The sequence below is a fragment of the Phyllostomus discolor genome, chromosome 5 (genome assembly GCF_004126475.2).
Source record: "Phyllostomus discolor isolate MPI-MPIP mPhyDis1 chromosome 5, mPhyDis1.pri.v3, whole genome shotgun sequence".
NCBI lineage: Eukaryota > Metazoa > Chordata > Mammalia > Chiroptera > Phyllostomidae > Phyllostomus > Phyllostomus discolor.
Window position 1 is genome coordinate 23521145 of NC_040907.2, and position 22352 is coordinate 23543496.

A 22352-nucleotide genomic window follows, 5' to 3' on the forward strand; every position below is an offset into this window, starting at 1 on the left:
ACATTCTTTAGGTACTATTCTAAGGTCTTTATATGTATTAACAACAGCCCAACAAGGTGGGTACTATTTTTCACCCCCTAAAATAGGGGAGGAGGAAATTGAGACACAGAGAAGTAATATGCCTAGTTTTACACAGCTAGTAAATGACAGCACCAGGACTGAAGCCAAAACAGTCTGGCTCTGAACTCTTTGCTCTTAACTTTATATTCTAGAGCAATAGTTCTCAAAGTGTGGTTCCCCCCAGTTCAGCAGTATCAACCTCATCTGGAATCTTATTAGAAATGCACATTCACCCTGGCTGGTGTGGCTCAGTGGATTGAGGGCCAGCCTGTGGACAGAGGGTTGACAGTTAGATTCCCAGTCAGGGCACATGCCTGGGTTGTGGACCAGGTCTCCATTTGGGGGTACACAAGAGGTAACCAATTGGTGTATCTCTCGCACATTGATGTTTCTCCCCCCTTTCTCCTCTCTCTGTAAAATAAATGAATAAAATCTTAAAAAAAAAAAGAAATGTACATTCTTGGGTCCCACTCAAGACCTACTGAATCACAAACTTCTGGAGGTGGGGCTCAACAATCAGTGGTTTTCTTGTTTGAGAAAGAGAGAGAAAGAAAGAAAGAAAAAAATTGATTTGTTGTTCCATTCCCCCATCTGTGCATTCACCAATTGAATCCTGTACAGGCCCTATGCACCGACCAGTGACAGAACCCTCAACCCTGGTGTATTGGGATGACATTTTAACCAACGGGTCTACCTGGCCAGGGCTGCAATCAGTGTTTTAACAAGCTCTCCAGGTTAGTCTGATGCCTACTGCTTGTGAACCTTTGCTAGAGAGAAGCAAGGCAGACTGTGATGAGGGTCAGAAATTAATCTCTCTATGGTCAGGGACTAGGTATGGTTTTTCTCTTAAGTTCCTAGCCTTCTGCACAGCATCTAGTGTAAAGTAGGCATCAAGAAATACATATGGATGAATATAAGGGAAAGTGATGTTTGAGCTGGGTCTATTATCACCTTTCAACTACAGCATACCAGATAAGAGGAAGCTCCCCAGAAACCGTGAGGCTAGCAAGGAAGTGGTATACTTTGGGCAAGGTATAATAGGGGTCTGCACTACCACAAGGAGTCATCGGAATGGCAGGGGGATCGTGTGAGTAGTGAAGGAGGTAAACGTATCAGGACTTGGTGAACAGCTGAATGGGGGGAAGAAGCAAGGGAGAGAGAGAAACTTCATATCTGGGATGAAGATGCCATTTGCAGAGATAGAAGGCATAGGACAAGCACACTTGTGGGGTGAAGATAGAGAGTTTGGTTTTGGACTCTGAATAGAAAGTGCTGGTAGGCTATCCAGGTGGAGCTGTCCAGCAGACACTTACACATATGAGTCTGAGACTTATCTGGAAATAGAGATTTGGGAAGATAGTTGAGCCATAAGAATGGATGAAACCTTCGAGGGGAAAGCAGAGAGTTGAATTAGAAGAGAGCTGGGTTTGAAATCATGGTGAACCCTGTTGACAGGGCAAAAGCAAAAGGGGGCCCTTGAAGAAAACTGAAAAGGACTTAAGCAGCAGATCTCGGAAAATGCTGAAGACAAGTAGAAGGCTCAAAAGGGGAGGAGAATCATAGTGCCAGAGCAATAAGACTTGAAAATTATCCTTTGAATTTCGAGACAAGTCTTAAGTGACATGGTGAGGACAGAAGCATGTTGACTGAGTTCAGGCATGAGCAGTAGATGAGAAAGTGGAGACAGGTGCTTCCCAGGTCCCACACATAGAGGTCTGTAGTCGCACTTAAGCTGAGTGTGACATCTTCCAGAGTAGGCAGGGTCTCTTTCATATCTGTGGTCTCAGCGCCCAGCACGCGGCCTGGAAAAGAGGGTGGCGTCAGAGAGTTCAGTGAATAGGGACGGAGAAAGGCTTCTCCGAGGCAGTCGCCTTGCAGCCAAAGCGTGAAGCATGAGAGAGATGGGGAGGAAAGGTGGGAGGCAGGGCCCCTGGGTAATGGGGTGCTCGGAGTGTTGAGGGGGGCCTGACAATAAGGTGGGGTTCCGTAATGTGCTTGGGGCTCCGTGCGAAGCGGGGAGGCTATGTGTAAGCTCCAAGGGACCTATTTGGGGAAAAGACACAGGGCCTGAGGCTACTGCTGGTGGGTGCCCTCCCCGCCCCGCCCCACTTACGCCACTGCGCGGTTCCGCTGCGCTAGTACCGAAGCCCTCCCGCTGGGCTGCATGCTGACGGGTGACCGCCAGGGGCCGCTAACATCAGGTCCCCGGTGCCCCCGCCCCTCTCCATTGGCCTTTGTTGCCGTCGGAGCGCCCCGCTTGACTCGTTCCCGTCCGCCCCCTGGGCCTGGCGGTCGCGCCTGCGCACTGGCAGCTGGCCGGGTGCTCGCAGGGGGAGCTGCTGCAGGCTCCGCGGCGGCGGCAACGGAGGCTGCGGGGGTGGCGGCGCGAGCGGCCGGGCTTGGGGTGGGAGCCGAGCCCGGCCCGGGAACCGTAGCAGCTAGAGTGCGGGGTACCTAGGCCCCTCACGCTGGACTCCACAGTCTCCAGGCCGCCTGATCTCCGCACGGGTATATGGGATGGAAGCGGGACCCTCGGGAGCAGGTAAGGGCCCCCGGGAGGTGGGGGGAGATGGTGCGCGTTCCAGAGGACCAGAGGACTCCCGCGTGAAGAGCAGGATTTCTGAGTGAGGGGAGGTTTGCTCAGTGAGGAGAGAGGCTCTTATGGGATGGGGGGCCCAGTTTAAAAGGGGCTGTGTGCAGTTCCGGGGGAAGCCTTGTGAATGGAGCTCTGAGATGGGGGCCTTTTATCAAAGGAGGCTCTATACAACCTGGAGGTGGGAAGTAATCTAGGATAAGGGCCTCCACACACCTAAGAACTCCTGGAGGTCCCGGGAGGCCTAGGGAGAGTCCCGGCAGGTGGCAGGGGGCGGGCTCCAGGTGTCCTGGAGAGGAGGGGGTCCACGCAGATGGGCCCTCGCTGCAGCATGCCAGGGGCGGGGGCTCCGCGGCTCTGGGCTGGGCTAATGTCTCTTGGGGGAAGGCGCCAGGGCTGGACTGGGAGCTCCGCCCAGCTGGGCCTGACGCTGGGGCGAGGGTCAGGGGGCGGTGGGTGGGAATCCAGCCCCAGGATTTCCCCCCTTGAGTCCAGGGAGCTGGAGCAGAGGCGCCCGAGCATGCGCGGAGGTGGCCGTTGGAAGGGGCTGCCCTATGTGGTGGGGGCGTGGCTGCTCGAATCCCCCCCACTCTCCATCCCGCGTGTTTTGGCTTGGAAAAAGGAGCGCGCTGATGGGGTACAGTCTCTCTAAGATTATGCTGGCAGAGCGCAAATGGAAATGGTCCCCTTCCCCACCTTAGAGCTTCTTACACTGTCCCTGAAAATCCTCAGTCACAATTTGCCAAGTGCTTTATTCTGCCTCTGGGATGAGGAAAGACTGGGACGGACGCAATGTTCTTGGGGAGGATCCTCCTTAAAGATAGGCCTTAGAAAAGGTGTTGGTTATTGATGGACCAAGGCCAGAACCAGGTTTACCTGGAAGAGGTTGTCTGCCTGGTTTGCATGCTTCTAGTCCAATACTGCGTAGAGATGGGATCTTTTAATCAATGGATAATGACCTTTGCATTGAAATGGCTCCCAAGGTGACAGCTTAATCTCTTTCTATACCTTAATATTTTTATGGCTCCACTCTCCCACTGGGCATCTTATCTTTTTCCTCTCTCTGATTCCCAGAAACTGCCAGGGCCATGTCATTAGACCTAAGGTTGCCAAGTTAGCCTTTTGTCACAAATAAGTTGTTTGGGGGAGGAAGGGGTTTATATCGTTTACCCTGCTGAGCTTCCTTGCTCATGGGCAACCAGGAATAAAGGAGATAATAACAGGGGAGGAACTGAGGCTTGGCTTCCGCAAGACTGGAGTCCCCAGGATGGGCGGTGGGGTGGTGACACCTCCTGTGTCCTAGGTACTTTGATGGGCAGAGCAGCCTGGACCTGGGAATCCTTTTTTTTTTTTTAATTTTTTAATTTTTTTAAAGGTTTTATTTACCTAGAGAGAGGGGAAGGGAGAGATAAAGAGAGAGAAACATGGATCAGTTGCCTCTCATACGTGGCTGACCAGGGACTGAACCCAGGTTGCCCACAACCCAAGCATATTCTTGACTAGGAAATCTAAAAGGTGACCATTCGCTTTGTAGGACAATACCCAACCAACCGAGCCACACTAGTCAGGGCTGGACCCGGGAATCCTTTAGGTCGTATCTCACACCACCTCCTTCCATTTGGTCTGGGAGTGGGAGTAGGATTTCCACTTGGGACATGAATTTCATTTCTGGTGGAAGAATCTTTGTCTTTTATACCAGACCTAATCTCAAGGAAGTAGCTCCTACCAACTCATTCAAGTTATCCATTCAGTGATCTAGAAGTACTCCCCCCACCCCCCACTCCCCACCCCCAAGCAAAAACAAGCTTGTAAAGTCTTTATAGGTCTTAAGATAGAGAGCAGGGAGCAGCTGACTTCAGAGAACTACTTCTCTTAGGCCTGTCTTGCCATTCCAGGAACTCTCTCGGTTGTCTAGGCTGGAGCCTGTTTGCAACAACCTGTCGACTACAGGAGGAGCAGGGCACAGAGGTTCCAATAGATTGCCAGGACCTGACATCCATACCAGACTGCTAATTATTTTATTCTGATGGATTCCTAACGGGCTTCTTGGAGAATTGGCTGGAGCGATTAAAAAAGATAACAAAACTGAGCCTGACTGGTGTGGCTCAGTGGGTCGGACATCATGCTGCAAATTGAAAGGTTGCTGGTCCCACTCCCAGTCAGGGTACATGCCGGGGTTGTGGGCCAGGTTCCCGGTTGGGGGTGTGCAAGAGGCAACTGATCAATGGTTCTCTCTCACATCAGTGTTTCTCTCCTGTTCCTTCTCCCTCCTTTCCCTTCTCTCCAAAAATAAATAAATTAATAAATTTTAAAAGTGTTTTAAAAAACTGACTTGTTTGTTGTAAGAAATAAGTTTCTAGGGAAGGGACTAGAGCCTGTTATCTGGAGTTAACTGTAGCCTAATGGGACAGGCTTTGACTCACCAAACGGTGTAATTGAAATTCATTCTGGAAGCTGGGGATGTAGGTTCCCCATAACTGTCTCCTTGCTAGGCCCAGACTCTTCTCTTGGAAGCTGGAGGACAGAATACACAAAACTGGGGTGTTGTTGCTAGCTTCACTGGGCCTGTGTCCAAGTGTGCCTTCTGTGCTCAGGTGTGTTCCAAGCACATGTACTGGCCTGGCAGCCCCCTGGGGGTCCAGGTAGTGTCTGATTTACCTGTGGAACTAGCACGTGTTTAGGCCCTGACACAAAGTACATGTTTGTTAATTAAATTGAATCACATTCCAGGGTGACGTAAATTGTTAGTAACGTAATCGGATATTTAATATTTTGTATATGCTTATGTGTAGACAGATTCTTCTTGGAGAATTGGCTTCTTAGCCTTGTGTTTGTCTGTTGTACAAGCTGTCTGGTTCCTCGGGAGGTTATGTGTCTCTGAACTGCAGGGAAGGAATCCCTGAGCCAGGCCTTTCAGCTCTGTTACTTTTCCTTCTCAGGGCTGGTTGGGGATGGGGGAGGGGGAGTGTCCTTTTCACAGCCCCTCCTTCCTTGCTTTTGTCTGCACGGAAGGGCCCCGCCCCTTTCCCCCAAGGCCCAAGCTTTGTCCTCTCTGCTGGGGCCCTCATCTGCATCACAAAGTGGCCGTCTGTCCCTGTCTGGGTTTGAGGGGAAGTGTCTCCCTTTCTCAGACTAAAAGATGGGGGCAGGGTGAGGTAAAGGGGGGGCTTGGCTACAGCTGTGAGGCTTGCAGGGGGATGGGATGGGTCAGAACTTACTCCTTCCTCTTGCCTTCCCTAGTTTGGGGATAAAGGAGAGCTCTGGACCTTTCCTGTTTTCCTAAAGCCCCCTTGGAGTGAAGGGTGCCTGGTGCCTAAGACTGTCTGGCCTATAGTCCTCTTCTGGGGACGAGAAGGCTTTGAGGCTCCAGTGGCTGTCCCATCCCCCGTCAGTTCTACCCTGCCCCCAGCTCTAGGGACTCCTTTCTCCTAGGCTCCAGCTGATTATTCAGTCTGGGGAGGCTAAGGAGGTTAATGGAATGTAAGAACTTGGGGAGGGAAAGGGTGTCTTTTACCAGCTACATCTACCAGGGTGCTTGTTTGTTCTGTGCAGAGTTTGTAATTGTTTCTGAGCAGTTTGCAGGTGTTTTTGTGTTTGTGTACTGTGTCTGTTCTTTGTGGTGTGTCTGTGGGTCTGTTTGTTCATTTAGTGTCTATCAAACATTTCCTGTGTGCCAGACATTCACCCAGGAGAGGCAGCAGTGACCAAAGCATCTATAGTCCTGCCTTTGAAGAACTTACCATCTAGGGCAGTAAGGGGTATTTGCAAAAAGGTTTTGCCTAGATCAAAATGAGTGTTTGAATGCATGTGACAGGTATGTGTCACATTTTTTGTGTATGTCTGTGCCTTGTGTGCAATTTCTGTCTACCTCTTTTTGGTGTAGGTGGCCAGGTGCTCATAGCTAAGCTTTCACTTCCCCATGTGGCTGAGTCTTGAAGGCCTTTCCCCTCAGGCTGGGCCTGCCTTCCCCAGTCTGCTTCGTGGAGCTGGATTTGACAGGTGGTTAGGAGAGGGCAGCTTCGCTCTGGGGAGCATGCCTCTCTCTGTGAATGGTTCTGACCTCTTCCTGACCCCCCAGCTGAAGATGTGCCCCATCCCCCCCAAGTCTGGCCCACTGTGAAAACTGAGCTGGGGTGATGGGAGGTTCTGGGCTGGCTTATTCATCTTGCCTCCCACCTGAGCTGGTCCTCTACTGTCAAGGACAATAGTAGCTCTGGACAAAGGCTTCTCTTAGGTTGTTTCTCTCTTCCCTCCTCTTCCCCTCAGCTAGAAAGTAAAACTAGGGGCAGCGATCAGGCTGGTGACCAGACGGGAGAAAGTAGTGGGAGCTGGCCTTGCCCTAGCCCTGTCCCCAGGGCCCTATCTGTCTTGCAATTGATTCCCTTCTGCTGCTGTCTGAGCTCTGTGTGGAAGGAGCTGTGGGCCTCGGAGACAGTCCTGTGTCCTCCTCCCCAGAGCCAGTATCTCTCCAGCATTCTAAAGGCTGCCTCTTCTTCCCAAGTCCTCTACTCTAGGCTCCTCTTGCCTCAGGCTCCTATATTCAGCATGTCTTCATTCCTTAGCTTTTTCTTCTTGTGAGTTTTCCCAGTTGCAGCCTTGCTTCTTGACCAGGCTCCCAACTCTCACCTGTCTTGCCTCAGCCCCTGACTGCAGCCTTCTGTCTTTCCCTGGCTCCCAGTTCAAGCCTTTTTTTTTTTTTTTTTTTTTTTTTTTTTGTTAAGACCGCCAGCCGGTTTCTTCATCAGCTCCCCATTTCAGCCTCTCTCCTCTTCTTAGTTTCCAAACTCTCTCCTTTTAGCCTTTTCCCCCTTTCTGTCTCCAGCCTCAGCCGTTCAGTTGCCTTTAATCTTTTCTCAAACACTGGCCCATACTCCCAATCTGGCCCTCTTTGGATTTTCTTCCTGCCTACAGAGGAGCATTAAGGTGATGCTATTTTGTGTGCGGGGCGGTGATGAATGAAGTGAGCATCTGGCTGGCAGAGAATAGGGCATTCTTGGTCTGTCAGATACCTGGTGGAGGCATGTGTGTTAATCTGGCAGAAGGAAGGGTGTTGTTACTGGGTGCCAGATTTAGCCCCTCTACTTAACATGTAATAGGAACTTATTACATATTCACTCGATGAATTTAGGATAGACACGGGTAATTTTCCTAACTGGAGAGGGCTTTTAAAAAAGTGAAATTGGGCTGTCTGAGCCAGCGGAAACCCTTAGTTTGCTTACACGCGGGCAGGAGAGAAGCTCCCCTTGTAGTCGCCTGCTCCTCTTCTTGGGAGCCTTGTGCCTTCTCTGATAAGTGTGTAAGGAGATTGCCAGACTTTACCCTCATCAGCCTCTTTGTCTCGTAGCTGCGGGCGCATACCTGCCCCCTCTGCAGCAGGTGTTCCAAGCACCTCGAAGGCCTGGCATTGGCACAGTGGGGAAACCAATCAAGCTTTTGGCCAATTACTTTGAGGTGGACATCCCTAAGATTGACGTCTACCACTACGAGGTGGATATCAAGCCGGATAAGTGTCCTCGCAGAGTCAACAGGTAAATGATGCACGCCTAAGACACCAAATACAGGAGTCTTTACTTTTCTGAGTCTCAGAACCTTGAAAGAGGATCCAGAGAGGTAAAAAGGAAAAAATACACACACGCACAACACTCTTAAACTCTTATGCACTCTTATACAGTCTTTAGTGATATCACTAGAGGGTGATATCACTAAATTTAAGATAGTTTTTGAGGAGGAGATTCCAAGTAGGGAAAATGCTGAAATATTTCATTGGATTTGACTATTACGTATCTTTTGTTAGAGTGGTTTTATTAGACTAGTTGGCCTTGTACTCTAACTACAGTGAGTTAAGGAATAAGTGGAAGGTAATGTGGTAAGGATAGTGGGACTAGATAGCTTTTCCCAGATAGCTTGGCAGTGCCACATGGGGAGAGGAAGTACATCGGCCAGGAGGATTATAGTGGTCAAGTATAGTGCCTAGCCTAGCACATTTTAATATTTGTTGAAATGATTGGAAAGTATTTAAGAATAAGACATGGGTATATTTATAAACTGAGGAGAAGGAGCTAGTGGAGAAGAGCTTAAAGGTACCTGACACGGAGGGGAGGAATGAGTGGGATGTCCTCGCTGAGGCAAGAGGACTTTATAGGACACACATTTGGAAGGGTTAGCCAATTTAAAATTTTTAAATTTAATTTTATTACTATTTGAAAATTATATGTGTACAATGTAAAGAAATTTTAAAAAGCCCTGGCTGGTGTGACTTAGTGGATTGAGTGCCATCCTGTGAATCAAAGTGTTGCCAGTTCCATTCCCAGTCAGGGCACACGCCTGGGTTGCAGGCCAGGTCCCCAGTAGGGGGCACGTGAGAAATAACCACACATTGATGTTTCTCGCCCTCTCTTTCTTCCTCCCTTTCCCCCCTCTATATAAATAAATACAATTTTAAAAAAAGAAAATTTTAAATATTACAAAAAAAGTAGCAGTGAAAAATGTCTTCTGTTACCCTGGTGTCTAGTGCCCTAGTCCCTTTCCCTAGAGGCATCTATTGTTACCAGTCTTGAGTATGCTTCCAGATATTTTTCTTTGCATATGTAAGAATATATGTATGTAGAACATTTTTTAATTGTATAGAATATAGAATCCTGTGTACCTTATTTTGTACCTTGTTTTTTTCCTACTCAACGATATATTTTGGAAAATAATATATATCAGTGCATACATATCTGCCTTATTCTTTTTCATAACTCCATAGGTATTCCATTGAATGTGATGTTGTTATAACTTATTTAATAACTCTGTTGAGGAACATTTAGGGTGAGTCTAAACTTGTTACAAAAATGTAACTATTGAATACTATTAAATATAGATACATTTTTTAACTCAAGTATGAGTGTATCTGTAGGGTAAATTCCTAGGAGTGGATTGCTGTTACAGTGCATTTAAAAATTTTGAGATAATTGCTAGTTTTTATTAGGTAAGTTGTACCAATTTATACTCCCATTAGCAAGTTATTAAGAACACTTCCTCTCTATATCTGCAGCAATCCAGTATATTGTATTTTTTAATCTTTGACATTATGATAAGTAGAAAATTTGTTTGAATTTAATTTTTTAATTCTCCTATCTTTTACTATAGAATTTTAATTCATTTGAAAAATATTTATCATCTCATAAATTGACTCATGGTTTGGCTTTTTCCTTTTTTTTTTTTAAGATTTTATTTATTTATTTTTAGAGAGGGAAGGGAGGGAGATAGAGAGAGGGAGAGAAACATCAATATGCGGTTGCTGGGGGTTATGGCCTGCAACCCAGGCATGTACCCTGGCTGGGAATCGAACCTGGGACACTTTGGTTCCCAGCCCGTGCTCAATCCACTGAGCTACACCAGCCAGGGCCGGCTTTTTCCTTTTTAAGTGAGGTAACATTGGTTAATAATAACATAAATTTCTGGTGTACAACATTGTAATTTGATATCTGTATATTCTTTTGTGTGTTTATTACCATGTGCTAATCCTTCCAAATGTCTTTTGTGTGTTTAATACATCACCATGTATTTAACCCCCTTTATCTGTTTTGCCCTCCCCTGACCCCTCTTCTCTCTGGTAACCACCAGTATGTTGTCTGTTATCTAGGAGTTTGTTTTTGTTTGTTTGTTTGTTACTTTTTGGTTTATATTCCATGTATGAGAGAAATCATAAAATTTTTGTCCTTTTTCTTCTGACTTCACTTAGCATAATACTGTCAAGATCCCTCCCTGTTGTCACCAATGGCAGTATTTCCTCATTTTTATGGCTCAGTGGTGTTCCATTGATGATACCTCTCACGTCTTCTCTATCCATTCATTGGTTGGTAGGCACTAGTGGTTGTTTTGAAATCTTGACTCTTACAAATAATGTTGCAGTGAACATTAGGGTACATATATCTTTTTGAATTAATGTTTTCATATTCTTTGGATAAATACCCAGAAGAGGAATTGCTAAATCATAGGGTAGTTCTTTTTCTTTTTTTTTTCTTTTTTTTTTTAGGATCCTACATACTGTTTTCTATAGTGGCTGCACCAATTGACAACTCCACCAACAGCATATGAAGGTTCCCTTTTTTCTACACCTTGCCAACACTTGTTATTTTCTCTTTGATAATAGCTATTGATTATTTTGATAATAGCTATTGCCAACACTTGTTATTTTCTCTTTTTGATAATAGCTCATGGTTTTGATTTGCAGTCCCCTAATAAGTAGTGATATTCAACATTTTTCATGTGCCTGTTGGCCACCTATCTGTCTTTGAAAAATATATGTTCAGATCCTCTGTCCACTTTTTAATTCATTTTTTAAAATTAATTATTTTTAAGATTTTATTTATTTTCAGAAAGAGGGAGAGGAACATCTGTGTATGAGAGAAACAATTGGCTGCCTCTCACACGCCCCCAGTGGGGACCTGGCCCACAACCCAGGCATGTGTTCTGACTGGGAATTGAACCAGCAACTTTTTGATTTGCAGGCTGGCACTCAATCCACTGAGCTACACCAGCCAGGGCTAATTTATTTTTTTATTGTATTTTTTTCCATTACCATTTATCCCCCTTATACTCCCCTCCCCCCATTTGTTTGTTTTTTTGTTATTGAGTTGTATGTGTTCTTTATATATTTTGGATATTTACCTCTTATTAGAAACATCATTTGCAAATGTTTACTCCCATTCAGTTGGTTGCCTTTTTGTTTTGTTGATGATTTCCTTTGCTGCAAAGAAGCTTTATAGTTTGATGTAGTCCCATTTGTTTGTTTTTGTTTTCATTTGTCTTGCATTTGGAGTCAAATTTACAAAAACACCACTAAGATCAACGTCTAGAAGCTTTCATTGTTTCAGGTCTTACATTCAAGTCTTTAATCCATTTTGAGTGCATTTTTGTGTATAGTTTAAATAGTTGTCTAGTTTCATTCTTTTCAATATGGCTGTCCAATTTTCTCAGTACTATTTATTGAAGAGACTTTCTCCACTGTGTATTCTTGGCTCCTTTGTTAGTTGTTCATATATGTGTGGGTTTCTGGGCACTCAGTTCTGTTCCGTTGGTCGGTGTGTCTGTTTTCCTGTATTTTAGTCCAATTAAAAATTATGTTCCTCTAATGAGTGGAATTGGACATATTTTTCAGATGTTTGAAAATCACATATGGGTGGAGGAGGGTATAAAGGGATTAAATGGTAATGGAAAAAATACAGTAAAGATTAAATTTTAAAAAATCATATGGAAGGACATTTCAAGTGAGAGGAAAGAAAAAGAAGAGGCTTGCTATGGTTTACTCTGTTTAGAGTTGTAGAGTTGCAGAGTTGCTTTCTTTTTTTTTTAAAGATTTTATATATTTTTAGAGAGGGGAAGGGAGGGAGAAAGAGAGGAAGAGAAATATTAATGTATGGTTGCTTCTTGAGCGCCCCCTACTGGGGAATCTGGCCTGCAACTCATGCATGTGCCATGACTCTTAATTGAACCTGTCACCCTTTGGTTTTCAGGCTGGCACTCAATCCACTGAGCCACACCAGCCAGGTAGGGTTGCTTTTTGATAGGAAATAGAAATGGATTCTGGATTTAAAAGGTGGTAGAGAAGTTTTGACATAGTCTGTGAGGGATGGAAGTGATCAGGAACATGAAAAAGATTGTTGGGTAGCACTGAAGCCTAAGTGGGATTGAAACCATGTGTTTACAGTTGCTTCCAGTACACATTTTGAGTCTTTTTTATCCAGTAGTTGTTAAAAGCTTTGGTTTAGAAAGTGAAGATGTCAGATAGTTGGATGGGCTGGGATTTTGAAGGGTAGATGGATACGCTGGTATCTAAGTGGCAGGGGACAGGAAGTGAAGTCTAGAAAGAGATGACAGTGGAGAGGAAACAGGGTGGTGGGAACTAAGGGCTTCAGAGAAATGAGAGCGATGAGGTTCTTCTTCCATAGTTTATTCCTATTCCAATTTAGATCTCTTTCCCACTTACATTTCTTTGCTTAGCAGCTTGGGAATTGGAGGAGCCTCAGACCTGTTTCCAATTCTGGATAGGCCCTCACAGGAAGCCCTTCTCCCCTCAGCCTCCCTCTCTGCTCTGAAGGCACTTGCTCTTTCAGGTCCTCTAAAGCATTAGTAATGTGAAGACCAGAAGCATCACCTGGGAACATGTTAGAAATGTAGAATTTCAGGTTTTGCTCTGGATCTACTGAGGCAGAATCTGCATCTTAATAAGATCTCCAGGTGATTCAGACTTCATACGGACATTGAAGTTTGCGAAGCACAGTGATAGAGTAGATGAGATTAAAAGTAGCTGCCAGGAGAGAATGTAGTAGATAAGACATTGCCTGGACTTTGAGTTACTTCCAGAGGCTTGAAGTGGTAGTCTGTCAGCTTCTACAGGCTGTTCCTATCCCACACAGGGAAGTGGTGGAGTACATGGTCCAGCATTTCAAGCCTCAGATCTTCGGTGACCGCAAGCCCGTGTATGATGGAAAGAAGAACATTTACACTGTCACAGCACTGCCCATTGGCAATGAACGGGTAAGGTGGGAGTCAGGCCTGTTTCAGGGGGCCTGGGGCGGGACAGAGCTCCTGTAAGCCTCTTTGGAGTCTGGCAGTCCAGAGATCCCTTTCATCTTTTGTGCTGAGAAAGTGTGTTTTAGGGTAGGTGCTGGTGTTTATTTGGCCTATTGTATGTCCATCCCTGTTGTAGACAGGTTGAGAGTAGACTCAGAAGAGACCTAGACCTTAAGGACTTTCCGCTGGGTGTGGGTAAGAGAGACAGAAGCACTGAGCCAACGTGGCTGGAGACTAAGGGGCTGCATTAATCTCCACTGAAGTCTTCCTTGTGAGCCCCTTAAGGGGTAGAGTCTTAGCAAATCCATGGGGAGGGGGACAGTTGAGACAGGACAGAGAATGTTGGCCTGTGGGAAAGTACTGGCAGTCCTTCACCCCTTTCTCTCTACTGAAGGTTGACTTTGAGGTGACAATCCCTGGGGAAGGGAAAGATCGAATATTCAAGGTCTCCATCAAGTGGCTGGCCATTGTGAGCTGGCGCATGCTGCATGAGGCCCTGGTCAGTGGCCAGATCCCTGTTCCGCTGGAGTCTGTGCAAGCCCTGGATGTGGCCATGCGGCACCTGGCCTCCATGAGGTACTGGGTATAGTTAATATCTGGGCTACTGCTGGTGTCAGAACTGCTATGGGGGGAGGAGGGGAATGATTGCATATTAAGGTTCTACAGTGTCCCTTTAAAACAGAATATTCTTTGAAGCCCTGCCATATGCCGGGCAAGCATGTATATGCATTTAGATGGTTTGAACCATTGGCCCTGTCCCTTTTAGATACCTTTGGGCTGTGCCCCATCTGTCCCTTCAGGGCAGAGAAAGGGTAGAGACGTTCACAAGGTCAGTTACACAACTAGTAAATGATCAGAGCTGGAATTAAAGCCCTGGTGTCCTGCCTTCCAGGCCAGGGCTCCTCCGTGCCCAGGATGCCTCACAGGGTGGGGGCCTGTGCCCGAGGGACCAGTTCTCTGCCTGTCCCTGCCAGGTACACCCCTGTGGGCCGCTCCTTCTTCTCACCGCCTGAGGGCTACTACCACCCGCTGGGGGGTGGGCGCGAGGTCTGGTTCGGCTTTCACCAGTCTGTGCGCCCTGCCATGTGGAAGATGATGCTCAACATTGATGGTGAGTGGGGAGAGCTATGGAGCCAGGGGCACCCTGAGTCCAGTGACCACACTCCCAGCCTTATCCCTCCCAGCTCTGCAACCACACTCCTAGTTTAATTCCTACAACCCTGGGACCCCTCCCCCATCCCAATACCCTATAAGGAAGAGGGTGTAAAATAAAGAGCAGTATCTCCATTTATTCTGGAAGAGAGAACCTCAGCTGAGCTACACCCACTCTGTCCCCACAGTCTCAGCCACTGCCTTCTACAAGGCTCAGCCAGTGATCGAGTTCATGTGTGAGGTGCTGGACATCAGGAACATAGATGAGCAGCCCAAGCCGCTCACGGACTCTCAGCGTGTGCGCTTTACCAAGGAGATTAAGGGTAAGGACCCAACCAGGCAGGACAGGGAAACAGCCTTACTTTCTCTTTAGCCCTAAAAGGAAATTCCCTTGGGACATGTTCAGGAGAGAGGCCAAGCCTGGGAACATGAGCAACCTATTTCAGCCCTGACAAGCAGTGTGTGTGTGTTCTAGGCCTGAAGGTGGAAGTGACCCACTGTGGACAGATGAAGAGGAAATACCGCGTGTGTAATGTTACCCGCCGTCCTGCCAGCCATCAGACGTAAGTTGACAGGGCTGCCAAGCCATTCCATTGGTGGAAGAGTGTTGGTGCTTCAACACACTCCCTTCACTCCCTCCTGCCTCACTGGCCCTGAGAATGAGCCTTGGACCGGCTCTGTTTTTGAATAAGCTGAGGGAATTTGGCATCCCTCTCCCAGCCTTATGGTCCATTAATACTCAACCTACCATTTTTACCTTCTTGGTCTCCGCCTTTCCTCTGTGGGCCTTTGCCAGAGATCAGGTATCTTCCCTTGATTCCTTTATGAGTTCTGTGAATGTTAGAATCTCTTTCAACTTATTTCGCCTCCTGAGAAGGAAAACTTCTGGGCTAGACCTTGCAGAATCTCTCACTGATTTCATCTACCTTCTTGACCTCAGACTATAATGGGTTATGAGTGCCTACTGTGTGTCAGGCTTTATGCTCCACACTAGAAATACAGGCGAGTCAGGTGTGGTCCTGATGGTTGTGGAGCTTGCTTCTCTTTTGGAGCCCTGTGTTGCCTGCTTTCCCAAGAGTGGCAGAACTCTAAAGAGGCTGGGTTAGGGATAAAGCCAAGTCTGGGGCTTCCCGTGGTTGTAGGTCCAGAGGGTTGGGATTCAATCCTGGGCTATGATACCTCCTTCCTTTCCCCAAAACAGGTTTCCCTTGCAGTTGGAGAGTGGACAGACTGTGGAGTGCACAGTGGCACAGTATTTCAAGCAGAAATATAACCTTCAGCTCAAGTATCCCCACCTGCCCTGCCTGCAAGTTGGCCAGGAACAAAAGCATACCTACCTGCCCTTAGAGGTAAGGCTGCCAAGTAATGGTTGGGCTGGGGAACAAGCATTGTATCTGCCACTGATCATTGGAGGTCTGTTCTTCCATTTGTAATCTCTCCTCTTCATTTTGAAATTCAGAAAATTGACACTCTGAGAGGTATATAAGGTCATTCTCTGGAATGTAGGCCTTATTCTTACCTGCTAAATTTTCTTCTTGTTTCCAATCCTGCTCTCATGTTTTTTCAGGGCTGCCAGGCAGAGGTGAAGGCTGTATTTACTGTTTAATAAGTAATTAGTTTGTTCAGGACAGAGATTTCAGATACCCACATTTGTGTCCTCTTAATTTCTCTTTCTCTGTCTTCTGAAGCTGGGGATCTTAAGTAGCCTGTAGATACAAATATACCTTGTTTTACAGAAAATGGAGGTGAACGTTTACCTTTAATATGAATCCTGTTTTCCTACTGGTCAATATGAAAGAGTTTTAGCCCCAAGATTTTTTATATGTTTATGCTTCAACAGACGTTTGAAGTCCTGAAATTAAGGAAAGAATAGCCATACTTCTTAAGTTACAGCATGCAAATGCAGAACCATTTGGTCAGTCATACACTAGCCAAAATGTCCAATGAGAAACTGCTGCCCACTTTATCGTCTAGTCTTGCTGTTCGAAGTGTGGTCAGTGCAGATTCTCAGGTCCCACCAGACCTACTGAATCAGAATGTCTGTTAGCAGAATCCAAAGAGGATTCATAGGAACATGAAATTCAAAGAAGCACTAGCCTGGACTACTGTCTTTGTTCCAGCAGCAGGAGTCAAATAGGACCAAAGATCAAATGTTCTGTGAGCTTTTGGGATTTCAGAACTAACTAGAGGAAATTGGGCTGAAGGGAGAAGAAATCCCCAAACCCAAGAACTTGGATTCAGTTAATAGATGCTGATGCACAGAAAGTGGGATGAAGGTAATATTTTCTCTGAGGTGTAAACAGAAATCTTTAGGGGTGATCTCAGCTAAATAGATAGGCTTTGGGTAATATCTACTATCAGTTGAGACTTCTCAGCAAAGTAACATTACTTCTGTTTAAATGATAGTTCTCTAGGTGAATAATTTATATATGACTTATATTTTGATTTTTACTATTGTTTATTTGACAAATATTTATTGAGCTCCTACTATGTGTCATATACTCTTTTAGGTGCCGGGAATGTAGAGATTAACAAGACAAGGTCCCTGCTGTCATGGAGCTTACATTCTAGAAGGGGGAAATAGACAATAAATTGATAAATAAGATAGTTTCAGATGGTGGTAAGTGCTATAAGAATAATAAAACAGGTTAAGGGGATAGAAGTAAGGGTGGAGAGGGTTGGAGAGCCACCTTAGTTATTGTGGTCAAGGAAGGCCTCTTTTAGGACACATTTGAGCTGAACCCCAAATTACAAGATAGAATCAACCTTGTAACAACCTGAGGGAAGAGACCTCCAGGCATGAGGTAAATAGCAAGTACAAAAGCTTTAAAGCAGATCAAAGCCTGAACTTTTGAGGGATAGACAGAGGCCTTAGTGGCTGGCTGGCATGTAGTGCATGAGAGGAAATGTAGTATAGATGATTTTGGGGGAGAGGTTAAGGGTCAAATGATGCAGGCTATTATAGCCTGGTAGGATTTTTTTAAAATAGTTTTATCAAGATATAATGCATGTACCATAAAATTCACTCTCTTTAAATGCTCAGACCAGTGTTTTTTTTAGTATTTTCACAGTTATGCAACCATTACCACTAACTGATAGTAAAATGTTTTCATCACCCCCAGAAGAAAGTCCATACCCATTATAAGTCACTTACTATTCCTTCACCTCAGCCCTTCCCCCAGCCCCTAGTAATCACTACTCTGTTTCCGTCTCTGAGGATTCGTTTATTCTGGGCATTTCATATAAATCAAATTATATACTATGTGGCCTTTTTGACCGGCCTGTTTGACTTAGCATAATGTCCTCAAGGTTCATTTATGTTGTAGCATATGTCAGAATCTCCTTTCTTTTTAAGGCTAAATAAGTCATCGTATGTATATACCACATTTCGTTTATCCATTCATTGACAGATGGCTCGGGTTGCTTCCTCCTTTTAGCTATTGTGAATAATGCTGTTACGAATGCTGTGTACAAATAATTGTTTCAGTCCCTGCTTTCATTTCTTTTGAGTATATCCTGAGAAGTAAAATTACTGGATCACGTGGTAATTTTGTGTGTCATTTTTTGAGGAGTCACCATAATGTTTTCCATAGTGGCTGGACCGTTTAATATCCCATCAGCAAGGGTTCCAATTTCTCCACATCCCTGCTTTAGTCTTTTGCTTAGTGTGGCTCAGATTCTGTAGCCGAAAACATCTCTAGAGAGTGCTACAACTTTAAGGTTCCCTGAAGAGAGTAACCTCACAAGTTTTAATTCTGAATTTCCGTTAAGTGAACTTACTGACTTGTGTATTCCTTGGGATACAGAGTTTAATGGCAGGTGACCTTGTCCTGGTTTTCCTGACCACTGTTCCTCATGAACTCTGCTGCAGATTAGAGTGAGAACTGTACTGTCATAGTGTTGGCCCTGTGGAAGCAAGTTATATATTTCATTTCTTCTAAATTCATAACAACTTCATGAGACAGTGTTTTTTCCCTGTGACTTAAAATAAAGAAGCAGTTAAGTGACCTAGACCTGCCCAAGGTAGCATACCTAGATGTGGCAGAGCTGGGCTTTGAATGCAAGTCTTCTACAACTTCTGGCTTTCTCTGCTCTGCGAAAAGGCTTTCTGTCCATGGCATCCTGAATATAGTATATTGGGGAATAAAAGTCTTGTATATCAGAAAGTCTTTTCTGATCTCCGCTGTATTCTTTTGGGCCCAAAATAGAGGGACCCAATGGCAGGATATTTCTCACACCAGCAGAAGACACTCAGGTCAACTGAGACAGTGATTTCTGTGGTGATCAGCTGTAGACCGGGGCTCAAGAGTTAATGGCCATCCTTACTCTTTTGGTGGGTTTTGGGATGGAGCAGCAGACTGCCTGCCACCATTGGAGAGCTGCTCACTGCTTTAGGAATCCAGTTTGTGTACATTGAGTTTTTTAGTATTTAGAAGGGCTCTTTGCCGGGACCTTTGGTAAATAATAAGTTAGACTGCAATTTATTATTTTCTCTGTTCCAGAATTATACTCAGTCCTTTAAGTGCTCTATTTTATTTGGCCTCTGAACAACCCTATTTGATTATTACTGTTCTCCCTGTTTAACATGTGAGACCTGAGCGCAGATCTGGTGCTGGACCCCTAGCTCTCAATCACTAAGTGGCTGTATTGTCTTTGGTATTGCACACGGGTATTTTCTAACTAACCTGTATGCCCAAGGGATTTTGCAGCCTCCTTCCCAGGGATGACAGGCAAGGTCTCTTCCCTTACTCTGGGGCTGAGTATAGGGTGGACCGATCTCCAGCCAGAGCTACTTATCCTCCTTGTTTCCTCAGGTCTGTAACATTGTGGCTGGGCAGCGCTGCATTAAGAAGCTGACTGACAACCAGACTTCGACCATGATAAAGGCTACAGCTAGATCAGCCCCAGACAGACAGGAGGAGATCAGCCGCCTGGTCAGTGGGGTTTGGGAGAAATGCGCACTCGGTTGCTCAGTCACTAGGGCCCCTGGGAGCATAGATGCTTTTCTGTCTGGATGGGACTCTCAGGAGGACACAAGTCTAGATTTGTTGCTTGGGACTCCGTAGGACTACTCTTGCTTCTTGACCCTTTAGCTACTTTGCTTCCTATTTTTTTCCCTTTTATATTACTTCCCTATGTTATCCAGTCTCACTACATCATCTTCTAGTCTCCCTCCTTTTTTAGGGCTATTTCTCACCACTCTCAGCTGCCCAGAGCATTCTACTTGGGACCCAGAGGGTGAGCAGTATTGCCAAGCTGCCACTCTCCTGAGATCCCCTTGTATTGTCTTGCAGATGAAGAATGCCAGCTATAACCTAGACCCCTACATCCAGGAATTTGGGATCAAAGTGAAGGATGACATGACGGAGGTGACGGGACGAGTGCTGCCGGCTCCCATCTTGCAGTATGGCGGCCGGGTGAGCAGGGTCAGGGCCAGACAACCTCTCTGGGGCATTTTGGGGGGAGGTTGGGATTATAACCAGGGGCTTTTTCTCCCTACCCATGAGGCTCACCTGGGCGCCCCCTTTGCCTACCCCAGAACCGGGCCATTGCCACACCCAATCAGGGTGTCTGGGACATGCGGGGGAAACAGTTCTACAATGGGATTGAGATCAAAGTCTGGGCCATCGCCTGCTTCGCACCCCAAAAACAATGTCGAGAAGAAGTACTCAAGTAAGGAGGGCTGGGTGTGTGGAGGGAAGGGTGGGAAAAGGACCTTAGGTTGCTAGGTTGCCTACTTTCCCCCACTCCCGGGGAGGCCAGCGTTAGATCTGTAGTGTGCTCTTGCTGACTTTTGGCTCTGCCCCCTTGTGCTGTCTGACTCAAACTTCTGCTGTTCCTTTCCACCAGTCAGTGGTCAGGAGTCTTGATAAGGAGCCCTCTCTGTTCAGAGATGATGATTTCAGGGCATGAATCTGCTGAGGGAGTCCTGAATTCTTTTATTGTTCTGATTATTAACATGGTAATAAATAATAGTAATGACTAGCATTTATGCCAATATTGTACCTAATTTTATGGTTTTTTATTTCATCTTCACAGTGAGTAGGTGGTGGTATTTCCATTTTCAGGAGACTGAGGCTCAAAGAGGTTAAGTAACTTGTACAAAGTTTGCATATGAAGAAAGTGTCAGAGTTGGGATGAAATCGGATCTGAGGCTTCAAAGCTTACATTCCTAACTAGAAACAAAAAAGAGCAACTTATTCAGCTGGTCCTCTGAGCCGTCCTCTCCTTGCACAAAATTTGTTTAGCCAGGTCCAGATAACCTGAATCAGGTGAACACGAGTTGTAAAGGCCTCTGAGCCACCTCCACCTGTCGCTGAGGGGCTGGCGTAGATAGCAACGAAGAAAGTGATACAGCCGAACAGTTTAAAGGAACAGGGTAGGGGAGTAATGGTCTGGAGTGAGTGAATGAGTTAGGTGGAAGAAGTCACTGACTCTTTCCCTGCCGTCTTTTTTTTAAATTTAATTTTATTTATTTTTAGGGAGGGACAAAGAGAGGGAAAGAAACATCAATGTGTGGTTGCCTCTCGTGCACCCACCACTGGGGACCCAGCCCACAACCCAGGCATGTGCCCCGACCCTTTGGTTCGCAGGCTGGCACTCAGTCCACTGAGTCACACCTGCCAGGGCCAGTCTTTTTATTTTTTTTCATTTTTTATTTTTTAAAGACAGCTCCATTGAAATTTATTTTAAATAGCAAAAAAAAGTACTCTTTTAAAATGTACAGTTCGGTAGTTCCTGCAGTCGGTTGAAGTGGTAGTTTCTTACTTCTCTGGGTCTGGGGTGGGGTCGGTTTACTATGAGGCTGAGGAAGAGATGGTGGAGCTGACCACTTGGGACAGTTGTAAGGATAATAGAGATGCGTGCCCTGGTGGCTTCAGCTGGCCTTGATGAATATGGGGACTCTGGTTTCCCTGCCCCCCCTTCTCCCCTCTCCTCACAGGAAACCAACTACTACTGTATTTTGCTGTAGTTTGTTTTAAATGGGTTCCTCTTGTGCCCTTTCCTGGGTTCTTGGTATTTTAACCCTATTTAAGCTGGGCTTCTTCTAGCCTTGGCCCAGCATTGGACGGCTGGTCCTTAGCAGTACTGGAAATGCTCCCAGCTCTCTGCATTTATGCCTTCGTGTCCCCTTGTTGGTGGTTCTGTTCTCTGTGTGCCTCTCTCTCATTCTCATGTCTTTCCCCCGTCTTGTGGATGAGGCAGCGGTAGGGCCAGCCCTCAGATTTTTTATTTTTTATTTTTATTTTTTGGTTAAAGAGGCCCCTATATTTCATATATATGTATGTGTATAGATATATATAATCTTTAGCATAGGATTTCAGGACCTTCCCCATTTTAAACTTAGCTCAAGACTTTGTGGACCCCAGCACTGGACACAATGTCCCACGTGATCTGGTAATAGAGAGAAAATTGGGACTACCAGTTTCCTTGAAGTAGAGACGCACTATTGGAATCTAGTAACACATTGGTTTTCTTAGTGGCTACACTGCAGTTGTATATAATGGAAGAGAAGTGGAAAACAATACTGTTGACAGTTTCTCAGAGATATAACTCTTATTTACATGAAATAACGGTTAGGTTGTATTTCCTTATTCTCAGATGTATTTTGAAAAATTAGAATAATATGGCAAACACCCGTGTATCCATTATCCTGAGTTACATCATTTACTTATTTTTTTTAGGTAGATACAATATTATAAATTTGACATTTCCCCCATTCTGGTCCCATTTCTCCCTGCTGATGCAGCTAGTTTTGTGAATTACTATAATCTTCCCCTCCAATTTATACCTATATGTATCTAAATGATGCTAAATTTTACATAGCAGTTTCTTTCTTATGGTTTTTAATAAATATGTGAAAAGTACGTTCTCACTACATTGGGTTTACAATCATATTGATATTTATATACTATATAATAGCATCCTCTAAATAATTTGCTTTTTTCTCTATTTGTACATTATTGCTTTTTTTTTTTTTTTGAGA

The 22352-nt window shown here is 45.4% G+C and overlaps 1 protein-coding gene and 1 long non-coding RNA gene across 4 annotated transcripts in view; one reads left to right on the plus strand and one right to left on the minus strand.

Moving 5' to 3' along the window:
* Positions 1–500: 500 nt before the first annotated feature.
* LOC118500566 lies at positions 501–2303 on the minus strand. Its single transcript, XR_004903136.1, has 2 exons — positions 2174–2303; positions 501–1862 (listed from the first exon to the last, which is right to left on the minus strand). It is a non-coding gene; the product is annotated as an uncharacterized LOC118500566 (long non-coding RNA).
* A 100-nt stretch (positions 2304–2403) lies between these two features.
* Positions 2404–22352, plus strand: part of AGO1 (argonaute RISC component 1) — a 38061-nt gene continuing 18112 nt past the window's right edge. Inside the window, exons 1-11 of one of the 3 annotated variants that reach the window (XM_028511819.2) lie at positions 2404–2602; positions 7998–8181; positions 13057–13177; positions 13608–13789; positions 14188–14324; positions 14554–14688; positions 14841–14928; positions 15567–15714; positions 19180–19299; positions 19660–19782; positions 19905–20038. In XM_028511819.2, coding sequence (XP_028367620.1) covers positions 2578–2602; positions 7998–8181; positions 13057–13177; positions 13608–13789; positions 14188–14324; positions 14554–14688; positions 14841–14928; positions 15567–15714; positions 19180–19299; positions 19660–19782; positions 19905–20038 — 1397 coding nt within the window. In that variant the 5' untranslated portion in view covers positions 2404–2577. Of the gene's footprint in view, positions 2603–7997; positions 8182–13056; positions 13178–13607; positions 13790–14105; positions 14325–14553; positions 14689–14840; positions 14929–15566; positions 15715–19179; positions 19300–19659; positions 19792–19904; positions 20039–22352 lie in introns of those variants that run through there. The other 2 variants (XM_028511818.2, XM_036025769.1) reach the window with 2 other exon arrangements.